Source organism: Acanthochromis polyacanthus, chromosome 7 (assembly GCF_021347895.1).
Source record: "Acanthochromis polyacanthus isolate Apoly-LR-REF ecotype Palm Island chromosome 7, KAUST_Apoly_ChrSc, whole genome shotgun sequence".
In the NCBI taxonomy this organism is placed as follows: domain Eukaryota; kingdom Metazoa; phylum Chordata; class Actinopteri; family Pomacentridae; genus Acanthochromis; species Acanthochromis polyacanthus.
The window spans coordinates 7,392,049-7,404,953 of record NC_067119.1 but is presented as its reverse complement, the minus strand read 5'-3'; the positions used below and the strand labels follow the sequence as shown (position 1 = coordinate 7,404,953).

Sequence of the window (12,905 nt, the reverse complement as noted above, 5' to 3'; positions counted from 1 at the left end):
ATGGAGATAAACAGATAAAGACAATCAAAATAACTGAGGTGTCATGAGGGTCCTCTACATTGTGTAATGTGATCAAGAAACGGTTGCCATATTTGATGGAATCTATCTGGTTTCCCAGCAATTATTGTGATCTTGAAATTTCTCCATAGTAACAGGTATCCTGGATGTATGGGGGGAGTGGATGGGGGGTTGTTTTATTGAACGGCTCCTTAGGTAGTCTACAAACAGACAGAAACACATAAACCTGGGGAACAATTTGAAGGTAGTATGAGGGGTAACCTAAAGAATCCTGAAATTCATCAATAATCAACATCATTATTATATTTATTAATCGCATCTTTCTGTCACTTTTCCAGACGAACGCCATCAAGACCTCCAAGTACAACCTGTTCACCTTCCTACCTCTCAACCTGTTTGAGCAGTTCCAGAGGATCGCTAACGCCTACTTCCTCTTCCTGCTGGTGCTCCAGGTGAGCAGAGGATGAAATTAAAAAAAACAAAAAAACACACGCATGACTTTTATCCACCTGTCACGCAAATCATATGCAAAATTTAATATGCCGCTGATTAGACCTTTGTTTCCTCTTCGGTTGGCTGAAGAGATGTTGACTCATTTGCAAGCAAAGATTCGTTATGAACGTTATGAAGTCCAACAGGGATTTTACCTCCAGTGTTAAAGTGTGTAGAAAACACTTCAATAGTTCCGCAAACTAAAAAAAACTTCCTCTGCGACACCCTTTCCTCTTAAATAATAATTTCAAAATATGCCTCTGGATCGATTTAATGAACATTTCAAACTGCAAACACACAAACCCGTTGTGGTGTAAATAAATAAACCGTGAAAATTTGATTTGTTAAACATGTTTTACGTCTGACATCAGTGTTTAATGCCAACAGAAACCAGGAACAGAAAAAAAATGTTGATTCATGCTGAAAGTAAAGAACAGGAAAACCTCCTATCAGTCAGAGTTCACACATTTTTGCAGTTTTCTGTGTTATAATTGTATTTTTTGACAGATATTGTGGCTTTGATTCAATTTGCATGAATTTTTTTAAAAGTCAAGCTTCTTTTAAATGTGTTCTGTATAATAGATTTAAAATGATGGAACATTAATGCAAGAGATACAATTAGAAGTGCAACTTTTGTATAAGGAGAGCAGCTGAATTTGTAAAATGGTCAACATGACAGTATAAATCAGGGGTGTCAAGTTCATTTTAGTTCAGGGGCCACATGCAGCCCGATGTGATCTCAGGTGAGCCAAACCAGTTAAATCAGAGTATAATAACCTATAAATGATGGAATTTTCCCCCTTTTTTTGCAAAGCATTGAGAACAAGCTGAAATTTCTTGAGACAAATAAGTTAAATTTCAACAATATTCTGCCTCAGTTTATCATTTACATATTACAGATTACAGATTAACAGTGTGTCTACAAAGGCACAAAACATTTAGTCACATGTATCTGGAACTGAATGATGTAGTATTTTACTTTATGATCAAAACAACTTGTCAAGATCTAGAATTTATTTTAAGCATACATTCATTTCCACATTTGTGTAGCAATCCTGCCCACCACCACACAAACTAAAGTGGAAACTATTAAGGAAGAAAGTTAAGTCGTCCTCATGCCTTAGAAATGTGTAAAATATGTACACAGGACTGTTCAAAAGTTTGGGGTCACCCAGATAATTTCATGTTTTCCATGAAAACTCTTCTATTAACACTTCTATTCTTCTAACACTTTCATTCATGTGCTAGCATAACTACACAAGGGTTTTCTAATCATCAATGAGCCTTTCAGCACCATTAGCTAACACAATGTAGCATTAGAACACAGGAGTGATGGTTGATGGAAATGTTCCTCTGTACCCCTATGGAGATATTCCATTAAAAATCAGCAGTTTCCAACTAGAATAGTCATTTAGCACATTAACAATGTCTAGACTGTTGATTTAATGCTATCATCATTGAAAAAGCTGCTTTTCTTTCAAAAATAATGACATTTCTAAGTGACATCAAACTTTTGAACGGTCATGTATATATGTAAAAATATACATAAAAGTTGTGGCAGTACAGTGGACAAGTGACTTTTCTGGAAAAATTGCAGTTAATGTCTTCTCTGTAATTTTTACACTTTGTAAAGTCGTCTCGTGGGCCAAACTGGACCCTCTGCCGGGCCTTATATTTGACACCTCTGGTATAAACCCTGGGTCGGACTTGCCGAATAACATTTATTCTAAACTAAATGCATTGTTTCAGTTTGCTGTTTTGACTGAAAATATAAAAGTTTTCACTGTGTGACGGCTGCAGAAATTCCACATAAAGCACATGTGGAAAGTGGAAAGTGGTGCGTACGTTGTGTTACTCTCCGTCAATAATCCCACAATGCACTGCAACACGTTTCATAGCGGAAAAAAACTGACCACAAAATAATGATTAGTAACCGACTTACTGTTAACTTGTGGGTAAACTACCACCTGTCATATGAAGTAATGAATGAGGGAACAAAGGGAGGATTTTGGACACAGTGTGGGTAAAAATACAAAATTACAAATTCATATCATCACTGCTTATATGTAACTTTAATTGATTTACAAGTGGCAGAAGACACAAACAGCTATTTTTTACTCACCCAGTCAAGCAAATATGCAGTTTTGTTGACACTTGGTATCAAATCTACCATAAAATATTGTGATTTTCAGAATTAAAGCTCACATTATCTCACACTCAGCTGCTTGTAATTAACTCGACAGCAAACTGAGAGGATCTTAACACCTACATTTCATATTTTATTGTGTTGTTTAGTTTATTTTACTGTGTTTTTTATTCACATTTGTCATTTATTTATTGTGTTTATGTCTTATTGGTTGCTATTTTTAGTTGTACATTTCCTGTTGTCTTAAATGTGCTTCATACATAAATTTGACTCTGCATGCTGAAGTGATGTCTATCTGGCTTGTTTTTACAAATTTCTTTATTATTAAAAGCTCAACAAGTGTCGTCACCAGATGTACAGTTAAATAAAAGTTGTGTGAAGCTGGAAGATTTGCAACAGAACACCTTTAGATGGAATTGAAATCAAACTATTCCTCAGATAACCCATTCAAATTTTACATTTTTCAGATTTTATAGTCAGAATCAGTGTCACGTGTGAGCGTCAGGCATGAAATCCGGCCCGTCACGTCTGCACCTCTCACACTATAGCTGTGCGTTAACCAAACAGGATATGGACGAATCGAGCATGATGAGAATTAAGGAAGTGTCATATCCAGTACAGGAAATTGCCTCATCATGTGCAAACAGTCGCGTTGCACCACAAGTGTTTTTTCTTTTTTTGTTCGGTTGTGGCTGATCTGCTGATAGAAACAAAGGAACTGAAGCTCTGCAGTTTCAAATGAAAACAACACTCGTATATCAGATTTATCTATAAATGGAGAGCCGTTTTCAGACTCCTTTCTGCTGCTCTGCTCTCAGGATGATGGCAGTAAAACCGTGGTTTGCTGTTCTTTCTTTGGCTTAATCTGAGCCTGTTATCCCTGTGCTATTATAAATCCAATTTATCTATAATAGATGTCAATTTTCATAATTTAGGATTTGAATTCACTCAAATTTGAGATCACATGACATCAACCAGTACAGCTGTACAACAGTTGTTTGTACAAAGTATCATTAAAATGACTGGATTCAGATGCATTTTTGGTGCCCTATGGTTTAATTTTCACCCAAACGTCTCTGAAAATGGACAAATCAGGATGGAAAAACACCAAGATTGACAGCAGTGCTGTCTAGTATGAAGCTTTTTCGGCAGATGATGCACACAGTCTTCTCTTCAAACCTGTTCTGTGCAGATACACCCACAGTTCACCACTTTCTTCCAGCTTCTTTCCATTCAGAGGATATCCTGCACTCAGTATGCGTGCTCATGTTATAATTTATGTTTTCTTCCATTTAAGTCATTGTTCTCATTTAATATTTTGTCAAAATTGTCTCTTTATACTTCTGTCCTTTGATCTCTGTCCTTTGCTTTCTCAGTTTTCTCCCAAAATTCAACTGAACTCCACTAAACAAAGCGTTCCGTCTGTGTTTGTTTGTGCTCTTCAGGTGATTCCTCAGATCTCCTCTCTGTCCTGGTTCACCACCGTCGTGCCTCTGGTCCTCGTGCTGTCGGTCACCGCTGCCAAGGATGCGACTGACGATATCGTAAGCACATTTTATCGTCAGATCTGCTTATTTTCCAGTTTGAACGACTTAGAAAGCTCTTACAGAAACCTCTCTTGAAGCCAAATAATTATTGCTTCATCAGTAGAAATGTTTAAAATGTATAGATTTGCATATGAATCTACTGTAGTGCTGCATCAGAACACACAGTCTATTGTGTATTTCCTCTTTAAAACTAGTTGAAGCGCATTTTTACTGCAGATTTTACAGCCTGGCGACCCTCGGTGAAGAGACACAATCAGACAAACAGTGTTGGCGTTATGCTGATTTTAAGTAATGCTTCCCAAAATTTTGCGTCACACAGTAAAGCTGTTGCAACATTTTGGAAAAAGAGAACCTTTTCAGTTCAGCAACGACCTCTGAACGACCTCTGGGGATGTTTCCTAACTTCTGAGCCTCCTACAGCTCATATGATGTGTGACAGAAATGTCTGAGTAGCAAAGGTGGAAGTGTGATGATAGACTGAGCAGAAACTCTCAAGACCAAATGTTTATCAGCGCTGCAGAATGGTCTGACTGCTCCTCATTATAATATAGGTGGAAGAAAATGCTCTGGAGTGTTTGTATTCATTTAAACCAACCAAAATCAACCCATGATGTAGCGATAGTGGATCTGTAAAATAATGAGCGAGGAGCTGTTTTGGTGGAACTTTAGCGAAGACGGCATTATCTTTGTTTTTCTCTGTTTTTTATCATGTTATTTATTTTTTAGTTAATTATTTAAACACAACAGGGCAACCAGTTAAACTACAGCAGACACGAGTCTCAAAGCAGCTCTGTCCAGGAGGATGCTAAAAGATTAAGAACCCGTAGATGCAAAGGCTGAGACGAATCCCATTTTCCACCCTCAGGTTTGTACAGGAAACCCTCAAGTCTTAGCTTACACCATGTGATAAATGATACAACAGCTCTATTATATTACCTTAACAACGCCAAAACATGTTTAGTCCTGTTTCTACTCATCCAGGACACTTCAGAGAAAGCAGATTTCAGTTCATTATCAGAGAGCAAACAACCAAACACAGTTCTGGCAGTGAATCAGCAGAGAGCTGTGTGTTTACACTGACATGGAAACTGCTTTTTTCTTCTAATGTTGGGGTTGCTTCCCTCAAAATCCTCCCCTGCTTCTCTTCTAAGTTCCTTTCTTCACCTCCGCTCCTCGTGTCTCCGTCCCTCCCATTTTCTATGATCAGTATACGAGTGTTTTGATGAGAATTCAGTACATAAAGTGTCATAATGTGGCAAAAATGTACGGATGTCAGAGAGTTTTATTGTTGTGTTTAACTTTCTGAACCCCCAAAACCTGTCAGAAAGTTTAAAAAGACATGTTGTCTTTTTAAAAATCACTAAAACTGATCATTTATCAGACACTGTAAAAACAGAGAAGCGTCCTATTTTCACCTTTCCGACTGTCCTTGAACTACTTAACTGTGACGTGGTATGCCTTTGAGGAAATCTAACCTTAAAATTGTGATATTTCAGTTTATTTTACGTGTCTTTTTTTTTATTTCAAAAGTAAACCTTTGTTCAAATCAAATTCTGTAAATAAATGAAAAATTCTATGCTTTTTTGCGCAACTGTGAAACAATTAGCGATTCAACTGCAACCAACAGTCCTGTAAAGAAATTCAGGGCCTTTTTGGCTGAACTACAGGCAGTGTTTACACAGAGACAAATATGGATGTTGTTAGTGATCTACTGATAGTCTTCAGTGTGAAACAACTTCGGCCACTTGGAAAAGGTTGCACATGCTAATTCAAGGTTTTTGTTTTTTAATTGTAGTAAAACTAAAAATCAGAAATTTAACTTGTTTTTTTTTTTCCTGATGTATGGTACTAGGACTGTGTCATAGTGCACAGAAGAGATTTTTTTGTAGCTGCTCCTTCTAGTCATGGTTGTGCTCTTTCCACAGACTTTATATTAGAGTGAAAAATGAGCCCAAAGCAGCAAAAATATGGCAGGAGCACAAAAAACATCCAGAAACTACTAAGGGTTTAGAGCAGGGGTGTCGAACTCCGTTCCTGGAGGTTCACTATCCTGCATGTTTTAGATGTTTCCCTCTTCCAGCACACCTGATTCAAATGATCAGGCTCGTTATCAGGCTTCTGCTGAGCTTGATGATAAGCTTATCATTTGAATCAGGTGTGTTGGAAGAGGGAAACATCTAAAACATGCAGGATAGTGGCCCTCGAGGAACTGAGTTTGACACCCCTGGTTTAGAGGGTTACCACACACACACATGTACTGTGGCGTATGAAAGAGTTGTGACACATAAAATATGATATACTATCCAAAAAAACTATCATATCTTATGAGTAAGTGAAATATATATCATATACACACGTGTCAGCTCTGCTACCGGCATGGTTTGTATGTAGAATATGTCCATTTAATATAGATGAACCCACAAACACAATGACCTTGCTGAGCATAGGCGTGTGTTATGCATGTGTACGTTATGCACGGATCCTGAATCGCATGACCTAAATATATAGCGGGTGGCGGGAATTGATGGGACTCAGAAACACCCCCACAATTTAATCAGTTGTTCCTTGTATCGTTTCTGATGGATAAGTCACGATAAGTGGCGAATTTGTTGCAGGATCACAAGCATGTGATTATCCACAGGCAGCTGATGTAGTGTTCACTTGTTGCCATGGTTACAATGACGCTGTGTCGCTGTCTCGCAATGATACAGAAATCTTTAACAAATCCGTGGATCTACACTATAAGCCACATCACTGCCAAAATCTAATTTTTCAATTCACTTGGTTCTTCCTTCCCTGAAAATTTCATCCAAATCCGTTTATCCATTTCTTAATAATGTTGCTAACAGACAGACAAACGTGCACCAAAAGGACTTCCATGGAGTCATATATTAAGGATAACCCTGTGAATCTCTGCTCATAGCTCTTCTACAAACCTCCTCTCTCCTCCAATTGCGTTTTAAGAATCAAGACTTGCACCAAAATGATGCACTGAGATCGATTTTTGGGTTACAGGCAGGAGGAGAGAGGAGGCTTAAAATAGAGAAACAAGACGAGTGTCCAGTATCCCAGTGTTAAATGAACTGTGGGCAATTCAGTCTGCAGAAAAACAGACTTGGAAAATGCACATAAAGAGCTCAAAATGCCACTGAGAAAGCACTTATAGGCTCAATGATTTGACGGCAGGACGGAGAAAAGACCTCATGAACTTAACGGGAACAAATCTTAAATTCTGAGTCCAGGAGTGTAGAGATTGGGTGTGTCTTGTTGCTCCAGTGGAAAATGAGCTAAAGTGTATTTTTAAACCCCCTGATCACATGATTCACATATTATGTGCACTATGTGATGTCTGCAGTGTTTCTGTATTTGCAGCACGTAATATTGAATTGGTAATATTTTCTTAATTTGCTCGTGTTTTCTTCAATTACAGTCGTTTGAGTTGTCAGGGCCGCTATAAATCTGACTTATTTTGTTGTTTGTTGTGGTTAATCATGAGAAAAACGAGTAAGGATCACATAATTGATTCAACTTTGATAATGTGTATTTGTAGATATCACCATCGCTGCACATTAAAGTCGTGTATTTTTCTAGCTCTTGCGTGTTTTTTCATGTTATGTCATGTTACTGATAAGCTCCATTTGTGTGAAACAGCTTTTTGACTGTCATCAACACTTCACCTCCCTTATGTGATCTCACTTCACTGCACTTTGCTGTGTGTGATAAACACATTTGCAGCTTTAAATGAATGTGGCGACTGTCAGACTAACATTTGACCAACCTACTCTGGCCTCCTGCTTCGTTTCCATTATTTTTTTTTATTTTGTAATTTTAGGAAGAATCTCAGAAACCTCAGTTGTTGCACACGCCGTTCACTTTTTCGTTTTTGCTCAACTGAATGTTTCGTCAGACGGTTTTGTGTAAATGTTGTGATGCAGTTCTCCTTCATTGCTACGAAATTATGTCATCTGGGAGTCATGAGTGATTGAGAAGTAACATAAGTTCCCCTCCTTAAATGCACAAACCGTAGAACGAAGTGCACCTTTGAAACAATGGAATGAACGTTATGACCCGTTTCAGCTGTCAACCAGACAAACACTGATGAATGTGTGACCGGTATTTTAATGCCACCAGGAGGAAACCACTGATGTAAAGGTTTAAATGTTAGCTCATGGAGGAGGAACAGGAGAGTTTTTGTTAAACAGCAGTGATCCTGAACCGTCGTCACTGCCAGCAAACATCTGTTGCTTTGGTGAGGTCACTGCGTTCAGGTTTGATTTGACCTCAACGTGTCCAGTAAACAGATGACCGTGCTAGACTATTAATGGAGCCAGGAAATCAGCTGTTAAAGAACTTTTTTTTTTTTTTTACAAATTTCCTCCTTCCATCCACATGGATGACAGGACCCAAGGTTTCCCAGCAGAACGTTGTCCAAAGTATCACACGGCCTCCACAGGCTTGGCTTCTTCCCATAATGCATCCTGGTGCCATGTGTTCCCCAGGTAAGGGGACACAGCCATCCACGTGAATTCTGAGTCATTTTGGACAATTTTCATGCATTTTGGACACATTTTCATAATTTTGAACTGATTTTGGATAAACTTGGGTAATTTTGGACAGATTTCCCCTAACTTTTAAAACATTTTAAAAATTTTGGATACATTTTAGTCATTTGGAACATTTAAAACAATTACTTTTAACTTAAGTTTTATGTCATTTTAGACTAATTTTGAGTCATTTTGAGAACATTGTAGTCATTAAGGACGCAATTTAACTTTGTTTTGGACACATTTGAGTCATTTGCTATTTTGTTCTGTCATTTTGGATCAATTTTGGATAAACTTAAGTCATTAACAGTATTTCAAATAGATTTTTCCAAATATTTTCTGAAGTGCAGATTTTGTTCGTCCACCTGGTTTCATATAAATAACCCATGCAGTGGTGTTGAAAATGTTAACAAGTAATGACGAAAGTGGAGAAATAAAACCGAAACTCCTTCGTGTGCCAGAAAGTCAAACATGAAACCCAGAATAAACCCACCTGGGTTAAACATGGAAGAACCAGCTTAATATTAACTTTTCATTGTGTATGTAACCTCTGTTTTTCCTGCATTTTGGTGGCTTAGAACCTGAGATTGAATACAAGAGTTTTACAGAATCTTTGCAATATGAATGATTTAAAAACTAGACTAAGTAGTAAATATATGGTCAATAACTGTGTCCATTAGGGCAGAAAAACATCCTTTAAAACTGCTTCCGAAACAAATATTTGTGTAATTTGATAGTAGCGCCAAATGGGAAACTACCTGCCAGTAATAACTATCAGTAGCCGCCTCTTAGTCTCACACTGAAATAAATACTGATCAGAAACCAGACGAAGTGAAACAAACGCAGAAGAAGAAGGCGTCATCCTGTTGGAGAGTCATCTGTCTTTAGAGGGGAAGTTGAGGTTTTTCGAAGGTTGAACCTCGCCTCAGTTTGTACAGTCACAATTGTATCTTCTCCCACGCAATCTGATAGCTGATGGGAATTTACGTCAGAATTAATAAACAAATTGAGTTTTCTTGTGGTTTAATGGCACCTATTTGCGTCTGTCTTCCAGAATCGCCACCGGAGCGACAATCAGGTGAACAACCGGAAAGTTCAAGTCCTCATTGATAGAAAGTAAGTTCATCTGTGTGAATACAAGTTTTGGGGAAACCATGAGAAACAGTGTGCTGTTATATTTAAAGTTTCAGACAGTTACATGCAGTTTTTGCAGAGTCATCGTTAGAATAGTTCTTTGGTGTTCCTCAGGGAAACGTCTTGAGTCCATTTTACTTTCATTCTACGAAAGAACCTAATAAATCATTGAAGTTTTTGTTTGTTTCAGCTCCAAAATGGTGAAAAATTGGAGCCCATATGCTCATCAGATCCTAAATACCTCACATATTTGAAATAGCAGGCATCAGATCAACAGGATGCAAAACAAGAGCTGCCCAACGTCCTGCAGCTGCTTCCTGCAGCTGTACAGGAGAGAGTGACTTGGCACATGATAAAAATACAGGATTTTACAATGAAAGTATACAAAGAAGGTCAAAAAATAACTACCGGGCTTGTCTGCCAATAGTAAAGTTAAACATTGCATGTGACCTGAGGATCTAATGCCTGTTTTAGTAAATTCTGCTGGAGAAATGCTACATTCATACATCATTTTTGATTAAATATACATGCATTTGGTGTTTTTTTTATAATGATTTTAACCTAAAACAAGAGACACTAAATCCAAAAATGATCATATTTGTCCATTTATAAGATATAAACGTATCCCTAGTTGTGTAAAGTCCTCGAATTTTCAGAATAACTCACAGAATATATGACCTCAGTGTCCTCCGTAATAACTACAGCTCTGTCTGAGTTTTATTGTTGAAAAATATAAGTGACATCTGTCAAATGTTTTTCAGTAAAACAATGCAGTATAATTAGTAATTTTCTTAAAGGGTAGATCTGACTGACTTTACACGACTTATATTTCAAAATAAAAGCGCAGTCTGAGGTTTATTTATTTAAATAAAGGGAGTGTGTGTCTAATTTTCTGAGCAAAGAAATGCAGTGTAACTTGCATTTTTAAAAGAAACAATAGTTAAAGCATGTGGCTCTATTGGAAAGCATATTACATAAAAGTTTCCTAATGTCTTATAAATCATTTCTACGATAAAAAAAATGTCACATATCATTATTAGCTGACAAAGGGATAACAAGCTAAAGTTTATTGGGAACATTAACGCTTTAAAACCACAAAGAGGTGATAGAGAACAAACTTTAAAGTCCAGCTTGTAATGGAAAACCCTGAAAAGCTCCAGTTGTGTGTGTTTCTGCCAAGTTGTACAAACGTTTGCTATTATTGGCCACAGAAACAGGGAGAGATAATACAGGAAACTGGCAGGAACATTCAGTGGTGGAAAGCGACTAATATTAGGATGACCTTGGTGTTCTCTGCCTGTTTATGATCCCTCGGGTGGTTTCTTTCCTGAGGGGTTCAAAGAAGAGGGAAAAGGACACCTTTAGCCCTACAGGACATTCACACACTGTCCAAACAACCTGTGCTTCTGTTTCCAAGGTTACGAAGCGAGAAATGGATGGACGTCCAGGTAGGAGACATCATCAAGCTGGAAAACAACCAGTTTGTCACTGTGAGTAAAGTATTTAAAGCTTCTTCTTCTTCCAGTTTCTTGTCTATTTCTCACGTATCTTCTTTGTGTTACTACATTTTTCATCTTAATATGCTGTGCTGCTGCCTTCGGTTGACAGTTTTATTACACTCTTATCTTTGGGTGTCTTGTTTTTGCATATTTTATGAGGTGTTTGCAAAGTTTGGCCGGCAAAGACCTCGAAGATTAAAATGATGCATCTTTTGGGGAGTTAGAAAAACATGTATTTTTTTTATTTTTAGTTGCAAATGAGAGACATTTCACAAGTCTGTCAGCAAAAGTGAAGTTTTTCACAGTGTTGGGTTTTGATAGAACACTTCATAAAGAGGACACACTGTGGTGTTGTTATTCTAAGAAATCAGTGCAGTTGCTTTGTTACTGATCACAGGTATGATGGGTATCGCTCTGTTTGCTCTAATGATATGTTGGATTTTCTATGCAATAACAGTTAAGATTTTTTGGAATAAACTGCAGCACCACAACCTGCAGAAACCCAGAAAAACTGCGAAAAATCCACGAAAATCAAAGTCTTGCATGCCAGTATGATGTGCAGTGAAGTAACACTAAGACAAACCAGGAAAATAACAAAAAAAAAAAAAAAAAAACCTGTGATTTAGTTGCAGTTGCATCAGGAACAGAAAAATCATCCTGAAAAATAAACATAAATCTCCAATCTGCTATTTTGGGTGAAAAAATGTGAGGTATAGTCACAAAAAATGTTGAAGAGTTTGATTTGTTAAATAAAAAAATGTGCTTTTTGCATTTTTATTTGACCATATGTGCCCATTTCTGACATTTCTTGTAAAAATACACCTTAAACAGCAGCAGTATATATTAAAACTGAGCTGTTTTCTAATGTGAAAAAGTCTGTTATTGATCGCAGATATGATGTGTATTGCTGTATTTAGTATGAGATAAATCTTTATTAATCTCACAGTGGGGACATTTTCAGTGTTACAGAAGCAAAGGGAAAAGATGTAGGCAACATCAGCAGAAAAAAGAAAGAAAGATAATATATTAGCACTGATTCTTCTATGTGGAACATTTGGATATTGCACAGAAACAACTCCTCTGTATCTTGTGCTTATCAATAGCATAGCACAGATTCTTTCATAAGTAGAATATTAATATAAGAAATACTGATATTGTACAGAATTTATCTATATTGCACAGTTTTTCCATTAGTAGAAAAATCCTAATATTGCACAGATTCTTGTGTGTAGAAAAACTGACATTGCACAGAGTTTGTTAGATGTACAAAATAGTGTAATATTTGTAATGAATATAACGTATGTTTGCAGTAGTACACTGAATTAGAAACCTGATGAATCTGTCTGTGTTCGCAGGCCGACCTCTTGTTGCTCTCCAGCAGCGAACCACTAAACCTGGTGTACATCGAGACGGCAGAACTGGACGGGTTAGTCGATGTTTGTGTCTTTAAAATACAACTTGTGTTGACCCGGCAACTACACACGTGGACAAAATTGTTGGTACCCCTCAGTTAAAGAAGGAAAAA

At 37.3% G+C, this 12,905-nt stretch overlaps 1 protein-coding gene across 2 annotated transcripts in view; it reads left to right on the top strand.

Annotated features, from left to right (window-relative positions):
- Positions 1–12,905, top strand: part of LOC110951822 (phospholipid-transporting ATPase ID-like) — a 68,055-nt gene that overhangs the window by 32,303 nt on the left and 22,847 nt on the right. For both annotated transcript variants that reach the window (XM_051951069.1, XM_051951071.1), the window contains exons 4-8: positions 357–470; positions 4,102–4,200; positions 9,802–9,863; positions 11,299–11,371; positions 12,736–12,806. In XM_051951069.1, the coding sequence (XP_051807029.1) occupies positions 357–470; positions 4,102–4,200; positions 9,802–9,863; positions 11,299–11,371; positions 12,736–12,806 (419 nt within the window). The remainder of the gene's footprint in view (positions 1–356; positions 471–4,101; positions 4,201–9,801; positions 9,864–11,298; positions 11,372–12,735; positions 12,807–12,905) is intronic.